We start from the raw sequence: 19,627 nt of genomic DNA on the forward strand, positions 1-19,627 counted from the left end.
AAATAGTGAAGAAACGGACTACTTTAAAAGTCATTTTCTTTTTTTTTTTAATTTATTTATTTTTGACTGTTGGGTCTTCGTTGCTGTGTGCGGGCTTTTCTCTAGTTGTGGTGAGCGGGGGCTACTCTTTGTTGTGGTGTGTGGACTTCTCATTGTGGTGGCTTCTCGTTGTGGAGCATGGGCTCTAGGTGCGTTGGCTTCAGTAGTTGTGGCGCATGGGCTTCAGTAGTTGTGGCTCTTGGGCTCTAGAGCGCAGGCTCAGTAGTTGTGGTGCACGGGCTTAGTTGCTTTGCGGCATGTGGGATCTTCCGGGACCAGGGCTCAAACCCGTGTCCCCTGCATTGGCAGGTGGATTCTTAACCACTGCGCTACCAGGGAAGCCCCAAAGTCATTTTCTTATATGTTTAAAAAGTGTGAAAAATATACTGCAGCGAGTTCCCTGGTGGCCTAGTGGTTAAGATTCTGGGCTTTCACTGCCGGGGCCCAGATTCAGTCCCTGGTCAGGGAACTGAGATCCTGCAAGCTGTGCGGCGCAGCCAAGAAAAAAAAAAAACGTACACTGCAAAAATCAGAATTTTTGAATCAAGAAATTTATTTGTCAAATATAGAATACTTTCTAGTTTTGAAGCGAAAGTTTGCAATCTATTATTTACAGACACTAATTTAGAAAATGTCTATATGAGTGTGATTTAGTAAAGATGTTATCAGTACTGATTAGAAATATTTGAAAGAATAATATAATTCAGATCACAACTCTCTAGATGCTACTATAAATTTTGAAGAGTGATTAAAATAAAATAAAAGAACCTACAGCACCAAAATAACTTGCAAATTGCCATCACTAAGGACAAACACTTTGACTCATGGAAGAGACAGACCCTCATGCTTTCACTTGACCTTTTTGCTTATTAAATGAATGTAGTAGTTGTTAAGTACTTATTAAGCATGCTAACAGGTTTCCTGCAGATAGACCATATGCATATTCAAAATGCAGAAGTGACACTAATCCTGCCATCCAAAAAAAAACCTCGAATTGTTTCTTGTCCTGTATTTAAGGAGGGATAGATTTTGGGATCAGTTTTAGATAAATATTCATGAGAAATTTAGAAAGATTTGGCAGTTGAATGTCCAGTGTTTTGAAAAAGTTACTTATATGAAATAATTCTTTCTGTGGTGATAAATTAGGTATTTCTATGACACATTTTGATATTCATTTCCATACATTTATAATAAGTTACTTCCAAGTACACAGAAATCAACAAGAGCAAACCATTGACAGTATATCAGTACATTGGAGAGAGAGAACTTTGAGAGAAAATGTAAATGAAAAAGTTGAAAACAGTCAAAGCCCACTATTAGAAATAGAATTTATATTTTTTCTTAAGCTTTTTCATAATGTAATAAAACAGTTGTTATTTTCACTGCTGGAAGTTAATTGTAAAAAAAAAAGAATCTTGCTTTTTAGTTGAAAATGAACATACTTGAATTTTATAACTTTAATCCTTTTAGGTATTAAGTTGCTGTCTCTATTAGCTAAATGCTGACTAATCTTGGTGAGAAATTTAATTTCAAAAGTTTGTAAGTCTTATGTGTGTATATAGCATAGCATACTTAAATATTTCTCTGCTGTCAAAGGTCATAAAAAACGGTATTTTGAATTGCTCTTAATCAGGGCATAGTTGGAAGAAGTAGTAGTAATAGAAGGCTTTTAGAAGGAAATAGCATGGGAGTTTTAGTAGGAAGCCAGTGGGCTAGGAGAGAATTACAAGAACCACCTGTAACAGATCAGGGACATATAAATGGAAATAAGTAAAATGGACTCTGGGACTTCCCTGGTGGTCCAGTGGGTAAGACTCTGCACTTCCAGTTCAGGGGGCCTGGGTTTGATTCCTGGTAAGGGAACTAGATTCTGCATGCTGCAACTAAGAGTTCGCATGCCGCAACAAAGAGTCCACATGCTGCATCTAAGAGTGCGCACGCAGCAACTAAGACCCTGCGCAGCCAAAATAAATAAATAAATAAATATTTTAAACTAATAATAATAAAAAATAAAGTGGACTCTTCCCAACCTATACAAATACACACAGTATTAGTACATACATGCATGTGCACACTTACAAATATCCTATAACTTTACTCTTTAATGGCTGTAGATGAAATAAACTACACCATTGATTCAGGCTTTATGAGCAAAGGATCATTTTGAACAGGAAGATTCAGTATTAAAAACAAATGAAAATGTACCACTAGCAGTTTCACTACCAGATGGCAGCAGAGAATTCATGTTTAGAAAGTTACTTGAGTTTTTGCAGATAGGAATAAGTTCTAGGAATGCAAATGTTATCTTTCCCTTTAACCTGTATTACACAGTAGAAAGAAAAAAATAGAAGATAGTTCTCTCCCCCCACCCCACCCCACCTCGAGTTAAATAGGCAAAAGTCGAGATGGGGGAGGAAAAGAGACTAAAATATGTGGATAAGAGATTGTTTGAGTTGGAATTTATGTTTTATTGTGAGCAGATGAAGATAGCGAAAAGGAGGTCAGATCCCCTGGAGAGAAAGAAAGGAGATGGTAGGGAAAGATGTTGGAGTCAGAAGTTTCCTGTGCAAGCCAGGGTCTGGTGAGGCTAAAGAGCCCCTACTTTTTTTTTTTTCTTCCCTGTACGGAACAGACAGGAATGGATAAGGGTGAGGATAGAGCTGATGGGAGAGGTAGAACTGTTTTGGTGAATTCATATTTACAGAATGTTTGCAGGTCAGGTAGAGAAGACAAAATGCAACAGGCCAAGATGCTGATACATACTCATAAAAAGCTTATGCGCAAGATACTGTAATACAAAAAGTAAAGAGATTAGACTTTGCAGAGTAAAGTCCCAACAAAAGTGCATGTTTAGATGAATATTGCACATAGGGGGAGGAATTCAGAAGATAAGCAACAACATTTTAATCACTTCATTTTCTTTCATTCAGGAGACTTTAAGCCTGGTAGGGAAGCTGTCATGTTTTAAATCTTTCTACCTCTTATGGAAATTGGTGTGGTAGATGGTAGCATTGAGATTTAAAGCCTTTGTCTGTTTAGAAACAAGACGGGGGCAGTTGACCTACTTATTTTTCACTCTCAGGGTATTGTTGAATGTCATTTGCAAGATTGTCTTTAGAAAAAACAAGGTAAGTAGATAACCTACCTTGTTTGCTCCCTCCTCCTGAAACTGAGCAGGGCCCTGTGAGGCTCCCGGGCATGGAGGCCTCTTTTTTTTGTCCCCCATTTCTTGGAGGCAAGACTCCAACCTCCATGACCTTGCCAGAGTTGCAAAGGGCAGATTTGAACAGTTGCTAATCAAGAGAGGAGCAGCCAAGAAACTACCTGAGGCAAGATTAAAGGGACCACAGATGCTCCTCAAGATTAGGAGACCACCTGAGACCCTGCACACACCCTAGTCTTGTCAGCAACCCCACCCTTCGGAAGCATTGTTATAAAACTCCTTATCAAATCCTCCTGGGTTGGGACACATAGTTTTTCAAGGCAGGAGACTGCTGTGTCCCCCTTTGCCTGGCAAAGTATTCAAAATAAAGCTCTCCTTTTCTTCTTCACCCAAAACTCTGTCCCCGAGATTTGGTTCAGCACTGGTGTACAGAGAAGCTGAGCTTTCGGCATCACTCCTTTGTATGGGTTTTGTTTTGTTTTAATATGTATCCTCCCCTCACATGATACATTTCCCTGAGTCTTTTAAACTCCTATCCCAGGTACCCCCTCAACTGGAAGTGACTCTAACAGTATTTACCCCAGCCACATTCCCACAATCTAGGATTTAGCCCAGTGAAGTTACTTGTTCAAAAAGCCCTTAACATTCTGGATGAGTATACCCAAAACCTTTGAAAATTCCCAAATATGAGAATACTGCTGTGCCATGTAATTTCTTTCAGAAATGATATAAAATATAATTAAAAACTGTAGGCCTTAGCGAGAGTTACTTTATCCATGTCGGCTAACAGAAGACAGCAAAGCCACATTGACTTGGGGAGGTTGGGACTTTGACTGCATTCAGTCTGAGTGGTCCCTCCCTGCCCAATACCCATTTCACAGAGCAAGTAATTCAAATGTGTGCCTCAGCAAATGAGGCCCTACTTGTACTGGATTCTCAGAGTCATTCTTAAAAGGTTGAAACCTAAACATAAATCCTTGAATGACAAAGGCCTGCTCTGTGCTGTTTATATATACATGGCTATGTTTATAATATATCAGCCACCTCTTGGCTTGGGTGACATTTGTCCGTTTTACTAATGATCATGTGGAAATGAAACTGTGTAACTTCAGGTTGGGACTTGAACCCACGGGCCAGGACTTGAACCCGGCCAAAACCCAGATTGGGACTTGAACCCACGGTCTTTTAACTGAGATCACATGCCTGGTCTCAGGACTTAATGAGGCTCAGAGTTTTGATGTCTCATCACAGAAAGAATTCAGTGAGAGACAAAGTGATAGGTAAGAAGTGATTTATTAGAGAGAAACACACTCCACAGTCAGAGTGTGGGCCATCTCAGAAGGTAAGAAAGGTACCAGGGTATGGGGGTTGTCAGTTTTTATAGGGGTGGGTAATTTCATAGGCTAATGAGTGGGAAGAGTATTCCAGCTGTTTTGGGGAAGGGGGGGGATTTCCAGGAATTGGGCTACCACCCACTTTTTGACCCTTATGGTAGGCCTTGGAACTGTCATGGTGCCTGTGGGTGTGTCATTTAGCTTGCTCACGTGTTACAGTGAGCGTATACTGAGGCTCAAGGTCTAGTAGAAGTCGACTGGTCCACCATCTTGGACCTAGTTGGTTCTAATCAGTTTATGTCGTGTCCTTGGGCTCTGTCATTCTTTTAAAGGTTGTGCCCTGCCCCCTTCCCTCCTGTTTCAGAAATACTCTATGTTGCCTAACCTGTTAGTGATTCTGACAACTTCTTTGTAAATTTTAAGTCATACTGGGGTTGTGAAATAGTACATTTTAATGATTATATTAGCCCTAATACTCTGAGCTGGGTTCTTATGTAAAAAAATGAGGCTATGACTCTGCTGTCAAAGAGATGTTGCTTTGATAACAGTTCCTGGGATACTTCGGTTTTTCAGTCTTAATTCTTGTGGCTTGACCATAGTATTCAGTCACCATGTGGAAACTTCTCTTGTATTTCTTACATTTGCCAAGTGAGAAAGTTAGAGGGTCTTGATATTTTATTGCTTCCCTACTTAAACATGTATCTAATTGCCCAATTTGCTGTTATCAAGTAGATTTAAGAGATAGGAAGAATCTGTCAGTTCCTACATAGTACAAACTAGCTCCCTCTTTGTGCTATTTCGGACAAGAATGCGTGCAGCTTTTACCATTTTATCCAGATTTCTGGTATAATCAGTAGCTTCAAAACCTTGACCTCTTCTAGACTTCCACTGCTCTACTTGTCCTTGCATTCTCTTTCTGCCTTTTAAAGTTAGGAGGAGTTTGAAGATGTCATGGGACTTGCCATGACAGCAACAATGATACTTGCAGAAAGCTAAAAATCTGGGTGTTACATGTCATCAAAGGCCACATTCAAAAGATTGTTTAAAAAAAAGAAAAAGGCCACCAAAGTTTGATGAGACCTATGGTTGGGATAAGGAAGCTGGGATAAGGCATGAAATAGAAATGTGCCATATATTACAAGTGTCCTGAAGTTTTCCAAGTTTGGGGAATTTTTTTTCCAACCTAACCTTGCGATACTTCTATTTTATTTAATCCGTGTGTGTGTGTGTGTGTGTGTGTGTGTGTGTCCGTCCCGAGAGCAAGCCTTTATGTTATGTCTTGTATCCTTATGATTGAGGATTGTTTAGAGGAGAAAAGCCTCAGAGGGGGAAAAAGGGAATTCATAATTGACTATGGGAATTGTGGTTAACTGATGTGATAACCAATCCTCTGGGAGCTAGAGCTACTTAGATGAGGACAGAGAGAGTATGAGAGGAATAGAGAGGTGTGAAGGAGGTATTTTAGAGAATGTTAGGGGTGTTAGAATAAGTATATTTTGATAGACCTATGAATTTTGGGGGCATAATCTCAAAAATGTGTCTTTAAGATAGTGTTAACGTTATTATTAAAACTCACTAAAGGAATTCATCTTGATATTTAAACCTTTATAACTCATCTATTCTGTAGTATTGGGAATCGGAGACATTTCAGTTTTATATAGAGTGTTCAGCCAGAAAATAGATTAAAACATAACTTACTAGGTAAAGGAATCTTTGTGCATTTGTGAAATCACCTTGGAGAAATTTTCATGTTTTAGGTACTTTTTTCCTGATTTAATAACATTCTTTACATTTGAGTAAATATAGTTTCATATAGTAAAATTTAAATCAGTGATTCTTATGTAAAAGAGAAAGAAGAATAGATTTCTTAAATTAAAATGTCTACTTTTCAACTAGGCATCACTTTTCAATTAAGAATTTATTTCTAATTTTAATGTTTACTCCATATTTGATGAAAGACTTCACTCTTTTGGACTATGTGTTTTAAAAGGCTAGAAATTGTAGCTCTTTAGGAGACTGACCAATTCATCAAAATACTTCCTTTCGTCTTTTGTCTTCCCTCTGAAAAGACTATTTCATAGTCTCATAACTGAAATTCATGAAGCAAACTGAGAGGCAGTAAGTTTGAATAATATAGCAGTATTTTACTATTTTTATTTAAATAACTTTAAAAATTAATAACAACTTTAAAAAGCCACATAGAATCAGAATTAATAAATCTGCTTATCAATGTTAGATTTAATATTCAAATTGACCATGATTTTGTTTTCCAGTTTTTCCTGACAAGAGTTACATAACCTTTTAAAACAAAACCTGTTATCAATTTAAAGATTAATAAATACAGCACATAATATTTCTGAGTCTATATTCTTTTTAACTTAAATAAAAAGTAGGTTTTTGTGCCACGTTGATCTTTTGTGGGGGTATAAATAAAGGAAAGTGGATTCTCCGGGGATCATTAAGGAAAGTAGACCAACGCAGAAAGAATGGTTGTGATTTCAGGAGTACATTTTTATGTTAAATGTATTTGAGAGAATGAAAGCAGCATTGAAAAATGCTTTCAAATAAGTACTATTGAAATCAAACCGTCCTGCTTTATTAGGCCTTTGAAATAAGAGAATGGTGAGACAGAAATGAAAACTTCAAATGAAAATTTAAATGTGTCAAATTAGTTTTTAAGTATTCTACATTTCTCCTACTATTATATGAGAGTAGATCTATCAAAACATTACTTTGAAACCAAAACAGTTTTGAGCTATAATCTAATAAAATGTGTTGTATTTTTGTTACCATGTCATTTTACGACGTTTCAAAGGAAGCAGAGTATCTTTAGCCTAATCTATAATAGTAAATTATTTTGAAAATTTGGCTCGACATACAAACAGATGTGTTTCCTTGATTCCTTTTAAACTGAGGATTGGTGGTTTGTGGTTTATTGTTCCTGTGATTGGCATTAAAAGCCTTATTTCACAGCTTGCAGTGAGGGACTATTGGGTAAAGAGTGTCTGTGTTCCACAAACTAAATTCAAAAAGTGTCAATCAAGGTCTCACATAGGTTACTTAGAGAATGAGTTTTCTTACTGATTTCACCAAATGTCACCTCATGCTGTCTTTGATTGGCACAGCCTGGCAGGGAGGATGGATGAATCTGTCACCGACCGGTTAATTGTGTTGCTGGTCTCAGTCTGACATTAGGTCTTTGACTCTTAAGTGGCTCAATACAAAACAAATTAGCAGATTGTAGTCATATTTCTCATTCTATATGCTTTGACTTTGTTGAATGCAGTCCATAAATCATATTGACTGACACACAAGTAAATGATGAAAGCTGCTTTTGAGACATGGATCTAGAAAGCAGCACTGTGAAGGTGCCATGGAAGGATGCATATGGTTGACCCTTTGGGAATTTCCTAGGAGCCAAATGTCTCTTTACCACAATTGTTCTTAGAAGAAAAGCTTTTGAGTAATGCAAAAAGGATCTAATATGTCAGCAGATTCTCTTTTACAAGTTCCTTTGAAATATAAGAAGTTTGTCCAAGGGTTTTCTCTCTTTACAAGTTGTTTTTCAGCAAAATGTTAGATCAGGGTAAAAAAGTAGTTACCTTTAAAAGTTTGGCAGGTGTTTTTACTTATTTACTGAAATTTATGTTGTTAAAGAGGAGAATGTTAATAATAGTTGCAATTAATTTTTCAGATGAGGACAGCAGAAATTTCTAGGTGCTTGATATTAAATGCGCTGTGTTTTCTCAGTCACTTCACTTAATTACTTTGGCTTTGTTTGCTGTAATGTTAAAAACCAGAGCATCTCTAATGAAAAAGGCTAGTTTTTAAAGATAGTTGTAAAAGTACTTAGATTATTTTTGTTCTAGAAAGCGATACAGTATTAAAAGGATCAACAATAATAGCAAAATAGTGTTCAGAAAGGGGTGTTTTGGTTATACAAAAGTGTACCAAGGCCTACAGACATCAAAAATGAATTGCCAGAGATGTTTTTGTAATGTGCAAGTTTCGGGAACATTAAAATTTTCTGTCTCAAAATAAGTAATAGATAAAATGTAAGAATATTTGTTCACATTTTATAATCAGGAAGTAGACATTTAAGAAAGTATAATCTTATAGAATATAACTTTAAATATTTAAAGGATTTGAACCTTTGATATTAATTTTGAGCTATAAAAAAGGAAGAATTTTTCATTTGAATATTTTACAAATATTTTAAACTTCTATCTTTGAGAACAATAAGCCTGTATTTAATATGCATAATCAAAGGAAATTTTATATTAAGATTTTATTATTACATGTATTATTTAAACAAAAAGCTAAACGCACGTGTGTTTGCATGTGTGTGTGCGTGTGCATGCGCACACACATATGTTTTCATTACCTATATCCACCAAATTTATGGAATAGCCTGAATTTTTGTACTAGTACCATCATTTTGGCTCCATTACTATTGCTACGTAGTCATTTGTAGCATCTGAACCTATGTTAAAATTTAAAGATCACCTTAAAATAATACTACTAACATTATGCAGTGTGTTTGTTTATGAAATGAATGTAATAATAATTGTTCTGGCAATTTATTAATCTGCTTTTGCAGTTAGTACATTATAGTGGCAACATAAGTAGGACATGGAGCTGATTTGATGGAGAAGTACATTAAACTAAAACGCACTAGTTGTTCCATTTGGTCAAAATGACATTTCCATTAACTATTCTCAAGCCTATTACATTGTAATTAAATTACATGCCACTGATTTCTTCTTTTTCTGTCTCCCTCCTGCCCCTCATTCATATTGATATTATTCTGCTTGGGGAATGGAGCTGCATGTCTCCTAGACTAATTCCTCTTGGGTTTGGGGGGTCTTGAAGCATGCTGGGTTTTGCATTGTTTGTTACATTCCTTTTTGGCAGTTCCATCAGTATCTGTCAAATATATTGTTTGCATCAGCTTTTATCTCTAAAGTTTTTGATTTAGATATTGGCATTCCATTTCAGATGCACAGTTTTTCCACTGCGCATAGTGTCTATATGCTGAAGACTCATAAAAGATTCATAAAAGTTGCTTGTTTCTAGTCTGACTTTAAATGTGTAACTTAATGAACAGCTGTTCTAGTAAACTTGAAAATATATTATGTTTGTTCTTACTTTTCTAACAGATCAACCCTATGTAAACATTTTTCATCTATTATAGCATTTATGTTTGGAAGATTTTCATGATTTTGTAGCTTTATTGGCCTTTGTGATAAGTAGGAAAAAATATAATTATCAAATATCACTGGGTAAATATTTGTTAATGAGAATGAGGCAGAACACGGCACATCTTCCAAATGTCATTATTTCTAACCCTGTTCCTAGATCTTTGAATCCTATCATGGGAGTCAATCCATCACCAAATCACATACTTGTGGTTTGGAGATAGCCATACTAGGAGCAGCATTACACTGGAAAACTTTACCTAAAATAGTTTTTGTAATATTTTCACTTAAACTTTTAGTTGAAATAAAAAGCCTGCTTAGAAGAACAATTTATACTAAAAGCAATATTATATTGTGATCCCAGTAATCTGGAGGCTAAACATTTTAAATTACTTTCTATCATTTTAAAGAAGATATAGCCTGAATCAAGGCTGTCCGTCAAAATTCATGTAGAGTTTTAGGAGCTTATTATAGTAGAAAACATAATAATATATATACTAAAAGACAACCACAAGTATTTATAGCTCACTTAACTACATATTTCTAAATTATCAGATGATTCTAAAACTTAATTTCTAAAACTAAATGAAGATCTGTAGATGACTGTGAAATCATATTGGTATGCAAGCTTCTTTTTTTCCCTCCTAATTGAAGCTGTGCTACAAACTAATGTTCCTATTAGAAGTAAGGACTTAATGACTCAAAGTATATTTTATAAAGTATATTTTATATATTACATACATATCAAAGTATATATTATAAAGCATATTAGGTATAGTTTCAATTCTAATAAATTACACTATTAACTTCTTTAATTCTTGGCTTGGTTAACTATAAAGGAAAGCTTAAAGAGCATTATATGAATAAAATGTTCTGTCAACATGACAGTTACTTTATGTCACAAATGCCATATTTTAGTGTGCATTTTTAAAAATACTTGAGGCATTTCAGGAGATCTGAAATAATAAATAATGGGTTTTAAACTTGTACTTTAATTTTTCTGCATGCAGTTAGAGCTTTAATGATATTTATATCTTGAGAAGGACAAGTCAACAGAATATTACTTTCAATTCCTATGCTAAAAGACAGCCACTCAGAACACAGAAAGAGAAAGGCCAATAATTACTATTCTACCAAAAAAACCAACAAAAAAATGCCATGTATATAACTTTTGTGATACACGATGATATATTTATATGTTTGTTTGTTTGTTTATTTTTTGGTTTGGATATTTGTATAACAGGGGAAAGTTGCCCAGACTGCTTGCATGTCAGCCTGCCAGCATCTGTCAACATCATTAATGCAGATGCTCCTGGACAGTGAGTTAAAACAGATAAGCATGGGAGCCGTTCAGCAATTTAACTTAGATGTCATACAGTGTGAATGTAAGTACCTTATTGTTTAAATCTGATGCATTTCTAAGAATCTATATTTAAATTATATGAAAAAATAGTATGTAGTAGGATAGTTCATAAAGGAGGGAAGAGGCCTGATTCAGTTAAACTTTCGGCAGCCTTAGAAGCAACTTCTTTTCAACAAGAGAAAAATATCTCAGTTTCACATTTAGGGCCTCTAGAGCGGGCGTCCCCAACCCCTGGGCCGTGGACTGCTACTGGTCCACGGCCTGTTCAGAACCGGGCCACAGAGCAGGAGGTGAGCGCGGCGGTCAAGTGAGCGAAGCTTTATCTGCCGCCCCCCATCGCTCCCATTACCGCCTGAGCCAACCACCCCCCTCACCCCCACCCCCCTGCCCATGTTAAAGTTGTCTTCCACGAAACCGGTCCCTGGTGCCAAGAAGGTTGGGGACCTCTGCTCTAGAGGGGCACTGAAGTGACAATCCAGACTGGATAATTAAAAAGGTGATTCATTTATGATTCTTTTTTTTTCCTTTATTTCTTCTCTTGGTTATTCTTGTCTTCTTGCCAGGACTCTCCTGAGGTTTGTAGTAAGTGAATGAAATTATTCCAAGTTTATCATTCTTACTTTACTATAAATAACTTTTCAGATACCTGCTAAAGATTAATCTTAGGACCCTGCATTCCAAGTGAAGCTTCTTTTATATTCTGAAATTTTGATTCTCTTTCTCAAAGAATTTCTCAAGTCTTTACCTTTACCATTGTTTTTCACTTTATTTTCTTTAGGTGACAAGTTAGCAGATTCCATAATCTAATGTTGACATTAGCCAGTCACCTTCAAAATTGAATGTGCTATTTAGTTATTCGCCTTGTTATATATACTTCTAGATGTAGGTTACCCTTATACAGAACATGAGTTTATGGAACAATTTTTTGCATTACTTTCAAATGAATGGTACACTGATTAAATGATAAAAATCCTTGGTTGACAGTTTAGTCAGGCACCACTGTTGATAAACTGAAAATCAGTGGGGCACAAGAAGGATTATAAAATATTTATTTGGGCAGATTTTGCAATAATATATTCTCTGTGAAAGACGTTAAAAAATTAAATGTCTGTGGCTTGCACCTGAAGCAGGAGTGACAGATTTTTTTTTTCAACAAGTAAAAAATATTTGTCTGCTTCTGTATATAAAGCATTCTGCTAGGAAAAACATATTAATATTTAAAATAATTATATAGGCTCTTCGATCAAGATCAATTGTTTATTACACAAAAAAAGAAACGCAAAGTTTTAAAAAACCCACCTATTTCCTTCAAAAAAAGAGAAATACTGATCTACAAAGCAAAAGAAAGATAGTTTTTCCCTAGGGAAGAGAAGGATTCATTTTCTTTTCCTAGAAAGCATTTCTAATTTTCTCTAATTAGAAAACCTTTATATACTTCTTTCTCAAAATAAAACTATTGTTTATAAAATGATATTTATCTTGTATTTACAAAAATACTTACCAAAAAGCACTTTTTAAAATGTTTCTAACTCAAAGTAATTGTTAATTCATTCTACAAATAATTTGAAACTGATTTCTTAAAGTTCTTTAGAAGCTATCTTACGAGGGAATTCCCTGGCGGTCCAGTGGTTAGGATTCCGTGATTTCATTACAAGGGCCTGGATTCGATCCCTGGTAGGAACCTAAGATCCCACAAGCTGTGCCGCACGCCAAAAGGAAAAAAAACTTGTCTTATGAGATCATTTCAGTATGATAATGCTTATGTAAACATTTTACGTAAATATTGCTTGAGGGTGGTTGAGCCCTCTATTGGTATTTGGTTGTGTCTTCTCAATTAGATATTTTTGTTAAAAAATGGAAATTACTGTTTGGTTAGGCAGCTTCAGGTATCTAGGGCTTTTCTCTGTCCTCTTACCTCTCCATGAAGAGTAAGCCTAACTATACTTAGAGAAAGGCACAAAAAACACAAAACTTTGCCTCTCTGTTACATCATAGGACAGTTTCTCCCTTTAGTTACTTACTTGGGTGGAGTTACTGAAGGTTCCTTTTAAAATGTTGATGTTTTCTTAAAAGACTAATCTCTTGGAAGAGATTATACCTAAGTATAAGGTATAACTCAGTTAAAGATGTCGGGGTTACGTGCAAGAGGAATAAACCCTAGCCTGGTGGGGGCCAAGGTTCTGGTACTATAGATATGGAAAGGGGGAAACCAGGACTCAAAGACAAACCACAGAAGATAACTCAGATTCCTATAAGATTATGGCTGTGGTTGGCTCTGCTCCTTGATTTTTATCAAATATTACTTAATCATTACTTAATACAGGATCACACATTCAGTACTCACTGAACAAATAAAAATTGACATTACATTCCCCCCCCCCGGCCACACCACGAGGCTTGTGGGATCTTAGTTACCCAACCAAGGATCAAACCCAGGCCCCCGGCATTGGAAGCTCAGAGTCCTCACCACTGGACCACCAGGGAATTCCCTGACATTACATTTTTCATATCTATTCCACTCTCTTCCTGGTGCAAAAGAATTATCTACTCCCCAACTCATGACTTTTAGTGATTGATATATAAATCATTTAAAAATGAAACTTAGCTTTCTCTAATAATATGTTCAAAGGAATTTTAGTTTTCATCCCCCTTTTTTTTTTGGCCGCTCCACACAGCTTGCAGGGTCTTAGTTCCCTGACCAGGGATCGAACCTGTGCCCCCTGTAAAGGAAGCATGGAGTCCTAACCTCTGGACCACCAGGGAATTCCCTTCATCCCTATTTTATTTATTTTTTTTTTTTTTGCTGTACGCGGGCCTCTCACTGCTGCGGCCCCTCCCGTTGCGGAGCACAGGCTCCGGACACACAGGCTCCGCGGCCATGGCTCGCGGACCCAGCCGCTCCGCGGCATGTGGGATCCTCCGGGATCGGGGCACGAACCCGTGTCCCCTGCATCGGCAGGCGGACTCTCAACCACTGCGCCACCAGGGAAGCCCCATCCCTATTTTAAATAGTGTTTTTGTTTGTTTGTTTTTTAATCTGGAAGACAGCAATTTTTTTAAATACAAGGTTTATTTTCAGTATTAATGCCGTGTGTATGCTTTCTACATATTGGGGCAGTTTCTACATATTGGGGCAGGGAAAGGAGAAGAAAGGGAGACAGGAAGAGGAATTTGGCTAGGTAAGAGGAAGGCTAGAATGTATGGTAAATTTGTGAAGAGAAGGAATCTGGATGCCTTTAGAATCAACTGGGATATGGAGAAAATAGGCAGATAGTTCAGATGTAGAATCCTAGAAGCTAAAAGATCATTGAGTTTCACCACCCGCCTAGTAGTACATACTCACATACTCCTCTACCTTGAAACACTCTAAAATAACCCGGTCAAGTAGTTGTCCAGCTATTCTTTGAACATTGAATTACTCTTCAGGAAATGAGTTTGCATTTAATATATTACTCTGTCAGTTTCTCACATTGAGTTGCAGTTGTTTTCTCTAAACTTCTCCTAATGGACCTAGTTCTGCCTTAGGGCTAGAGTGACCACTAGTCCATATTGTGCCTTTGTGCAAATTAGAAAAGATATTCCCACTGAAGGGAAAAAGTCCTCCAGTGTTGTCCCCTTTCTATGAATTAGAAAAAAGTTTACCCCTTTTCCAGCTGGACATCCCCACCAAGGCACATGACTTATCAAGTGAGCTAGATTTCAGCCCCTGTTCCCTCCCCACTCCTCTCCTCAGCTGGGTACCTGTGTATAGTAAGCAGTCTGATAACCACAGGTGGCAGTTCCGCTTAGGGTCATATAGAGAAAACCGAGTCTTCATCCACAAGCCAATTATATGAAAACTGCTCTCATATCTTTCTGAATCTTCTGGAGGCCAGAGATAAACAATTCCTCTTACTGTTCTCATGTGGTAATGATTTTAGGTCCAAAGCTCTTCTTTGAACAAGCTGGTTTGACTGCCTTCTGTTTAATGTCTGACACCCGAAGTTGAATACAGAGATACCCAGGTGTGGGGGAACCAGTATAATATGTAGTTGGACTATCAAATACATTGTTCCATATTTTGTACTTTATTAGTAAAATCCAAACTCTTATTACCTTTTGTGGTTACCAGAGTATACTCTCGAATCATTGAAGCTGTAGCGTTCTAAAATCTCTTTATCTTTCTCTTCTTTTGTGTGTGATTGTCGAGCTTTGTTTTTCTTATACTTGGATGATTAGCTTTTGTTTTAGGATTTTAAGATTATCCCTATTAAATTTTATTTTAAGATTTGTCCCGGGGCTTCCCTGGTGGCGCAGTGGTTGAGAATCTGCCTGCCAATGCAGGGGACGTGGGTTCAAGCCCTGGTCTGGGAGGATCCCACATGCCGCGGAGCGACTAGGCCCGTGAGCCACAACTACTGAGCCTGCGCGTCTGGAGCCTGTGCTCTGCAACAAGAGAGGCCGCGATAGTGAGAGGCCCGTGCACCGTGATGAAGAGTGGCCCCCACTTGCCACAACTAGAGAAAGCCCTCGCACAGAAACGAAGACCCAACACAGCAAAAAAATAAATTAATTAATTAAGGGGGTGTCTGTACTCTGAACTATTAAAAAAAAAAAAAAAGATTTGTCCCACAGCTAGCCTATTGAGATCTTTTTATATCAAAATTTAATATCATCTGCAGATTTGTAATCATGCTTTTATTTAACAAGGTCATTAGCAAAATGTTGAACAAAACCTGATATCTGTATCCTGATATAAAGTACATCAGTGATTCTCAAAACATGGTTCCCAGATGAGCAGCAGCAGTATCATCTGGGAACTTGTTAGCAGTGTGAATTCTTTTTTTATTTTATTTTATTTCTTTATTTTCTTTATTTTTTTTAGCTGCATTGGGTCTTAGTTGCAACATGCAGGATCTTTCGTTTGTGGCACATGGGCTTCTCTCTAGTTGTGGCATGTGGGTTTTCTCTTCTCTAGTTGTGGCACACGGGCTCCAGAGCACGTGGGCTCTGTAGTTTGCGGCACTCAGGCTCCCTCATTGATGTGCGCAAGTTCAGTAGTCGTGGTGCGCGTGCGCGGGCTTAATTGCCCCGTGGCACATGGGATCTTAGTTCCCTGACCAGGGATCAAACCCGCGTCCCTTGCACTGGAAGGTGGATTCTTCACCACTGTACCACCAGGGAAGTCCCAGCAATGTGAATTCTTGAACCCCACCTGCTGAATTGTGAATTCTGGGCACAGGACACAGCAATTTCTTTTTGAGTAGGCCTTTCAGGTGATACTGATGCACAGTAAAGTTTGAGAACCACAACATTACATGGGTCTATCTGTTCATATTGACTTAGATCCATTATTCAAACTCTTGGGTATCTTTAGATTTCTTCAGCCAGTTGCTAATTCCCTAGTTGAATCTAACTCATAGTTTTGAATCTAAATCATAGCTCAAAGTTATGAGCAACTTTGCCAGATGCCTTGCTGGTATATAGGGATAATAATGGCCATTGAATTTTCCTCATCTACCAGTCTAATTAGTTTTTCAAAGAAGAAAATGTTACTACTCTGATTCTTCATAAACCCATATTGATTCATAGTAATTACTTTCCCTTCAAGAGGCTTAGAAACTATTACTTAAAAGTCTGTGACCAGGGACTTCCCTGGTGGCACTTATACTTGTAACCCAGTGGTTAAGAATCCGCCTGCCAGTGCAGGGGACACAGGTTCAAGCCCTGGTCCGGGAAGATCCCACATGCCGTGGAGCAAGTAAGCCCGTGTGCCACAACTACTGAGCCTGTGCTCTAGATCCCGCGAGCCACAACTACTGAGCCCATGTGCCACAACTACTGAAGCCTGCACACCTAGGGCCCATACTCCTCAACAAGAGAGGCCACTGCAATGAGAAGCCCGCACACTGCAGCGAAGAGTAGCCCCCGTTCGCCTCAACTAGAGAAAGCCCCTGTGCAGCAAACAAAGATCCAACGCAGCCAAAAAAAAAAAAGTCTGTGACTGGTTTGTGGGATTAACATAAAATCCTACTAGTCTGTTTTACACTAGTAAGAAATCCAGAGTCCAAGGAAGTTAGATAGCAGAGATCAGGAACTAGATACCATAAATGACCAAAGATCTTGGGTAACTCAAGAAAAGCTTAAGTCAAAGAATTTAAGCAATAAGAGGTTAACATCAAATATAAGCATCAAGAATGGCCTTTATTCTGAATTAAATTTTATAATTTGGTTTGATGATTTTTCCATCCTCATTACTTTGTAAAAACATTATGCATATATTTCCTAGGCCTTAAAATGTTAGTCTGCAGGTAGAAACAAATAGCACAACCAGCTGAAGTTGGGGAGGTAGAAAGTTACGAATAATTCAGTTTCTCATATCATTCAGCCATGTGCTTTTAGTTTTTGTTTTTGTTTTTTTCTGGTAGTGAAAGAATTAGCACTGATCCATCTATATACTCACTTATTTTTTCAAACAGTGTGTGCCCTTTTCCTTGGTATTCCTTGTGACACGCATACTTATGAGTTAAATTGGCTTGAGCTCAAATTTCAGTCTGTAACTGAATTTTTTCCATGTAGAGTCAACTGATTTGTAGGGAAGATTCATTTATTCAGATGTTTAATGGGAACCTACTACCTGTTATTACTGGGAAATCAAAGATGAATCAGGTGCAAAGATCTCACATACTAGATGGGGAGGAAACAGACATGTAAATAACTGTAATAGAACATAAATTCTTTTTTTTTTTTTTAAAGTTTTCTACATACAACAGCTTTCTTTTTTAAATTAATTTATTTATTTTTGCTGTGTTGGGTCTTCATTTCTGTGCGAGGGCTTTCTCTAGTTGTGGCAAGTGGGGACCACTCTTCATCGCGGTGCGCGGGCCTCTCACTGTCGCGGCCTCTCTTGTTGCGGAGCACAAGCTCCAGACGCGCAGGCTCAGTAGTTGTGGCTCACGGGCCTAGTTGCTCCGCGGCATGTGGGATCCTCCCAGACCAGGGCTCGAACCCGTGTCCCCTGCATTGGCAGGCAGATTCTCAACCACTGCGCCACTAGGGAAGCCCCATAAATTCTTTATAGAAGTATGTATCACTTGTAGAGAAGGAGCAATTAATCCTACATGCCACGGGGTTGAAAAGATTGACTGTCATAGAAGTGAAATTTGAGTCTTAAAGGATGAGTCAGGTTTCATCAAAAGCAAGGAAGGGCATTCTGAGCAGAGGGAATGGCATAGGCAAAAGTGCTGTGATGAGAGAATGCTTAGGGAATCTTCATACGGTCTTGTATAGCTAGACTACAAGATGCATGATTGAAAGTATTGAAAGATATGGCTGAGAAAAGTTAGACTTCTGAATGCTTGGACTTTATTTAATAAGCAATAGAGACCCATTGAAGCTTTTTAATCAGGACCATGACATGATGAAGTCTATATTATAGAAAGTTAACTCTGTGTCATGTGGAAATTGAACTGAAATGAGAAAGGTACTACAAGTAGGAAGACCTGTTAAAAGACTATTCAACTTTTTCCTGTGGAGGATAGAAAGAGCTTGACTTTGGGCAGTGGGAATGAAGAGAAGATGATGGATTTCAGACATTTTGAAAGGAGGAGGAGGGAATACATAAAATTAGTGAATGAGTAAATTTTATATGATTTAGGTGGTTAGAGTCAGAGACTCACATAGTAGAAGAGACCCGAGAATACATCCCATGGTTGGGGTGGGTGGTATGAAGAGGGAAAAAAAGAAAGAGAAAAGGAGAGGAAGGTGAAGAGGAGAGAGGAAAGAGAAGAGATTTAATTATCTAGGATACATAGTTAAATTAAATTCAACATAGAATTTATAATTGTCCGCACCCAATGCAGAATGCTATGCTCATAGAGTATATGTTGCATAAATGAACAAATTAACAAATCAGGAAGTCTCTCTAATCTACATTTGCTTTTCTAGAGTTCTCCTAACTTTGTTATCAAAAAGTTAAGGCTAGGAACTTTCCTGGCAGGTCCAGTGGTTAAGACTCCACACTTCCACTGCAGAGGGCACGGGTTCAATCCTTGGTCAGGGGGAACTAAGCTCCTGCATGCCTCGTGGCGCAGCCATACATACATACATACATACATACATACATACATAAAATGCTGCCTCTTTTTTTAAAAAAAGGTTAAGGCCAATTGATGCTGCTGTAATTTTCTTTGAGACCATTCAACTTCTTGATATAGATATAACTGATCATTTATAAAAATTCTTCACATATTTGATGACTATGTTTATTTTTATTTTTATAAGTTTATTTTATTTATTTTTGGTTGCATTGGGTCTTCATTGCTGCACGTGGGCTTTCTCTAGTCGCGGTGAGCAGGGCCTACTCTTCATTGTGGTGTGTGGGCTTCTCATTGCGGTGGCTTCTCTTGTTGTGGAGCACAGGCTCTAGGCGCGCAGGCGTCAGTAGTTGTGGCATGTCAGCTCAGTAGTTGTGGTGCACGGGCTTAGTTGCTCCGTGGCATGTGGGATCTTGCCGGACCGGGGATCGAACCTGTGTCTCCTGCATTGGCAG

General features: G+C 37.8%; 1 protein-coding gene across 4 annotated transcripts in view; it reads left to right on the forward strand.

Moving 5' to 3' along the window:
* The window catches only part of EXOC6 (exocyst complex component 6), a gene marked incomplete at its 5' end in the record, with an annotated part of 206,041 nt that overhangs the window by 141,602 nt on the left and 44,812 nt on the right, over positions 1-19,627 (forward strand). For all 4 annotated transcript variants that reach the window (XM_082630075.1, XM_082630072.1, XM_082630073.1 and 1 more), the window contains one exon: positions 10,978-11,119. In XM_082630075.1, the coding sequence (XP_082486201.1) occupies positions 10,978-11,119 (142 nt within the window). The remainder of the gene's footprint in view (positions 1-10,977; positions 11,120-19,627) is intronic.

This window comes from Mesoplodon mirus, assembly GCF_964341445.2.
Source record: "Mesoplodon mirus genome assembly, chromosome: 2".
In the NCBI taxonomy this organism is placed as follows: domain Eukaryota; kingdom Metazoa; phylum Chordata; class Mammalia; order Artiodactyla; family Ziphiidae; genus Mesoplodon; species Mesoplodon mirus.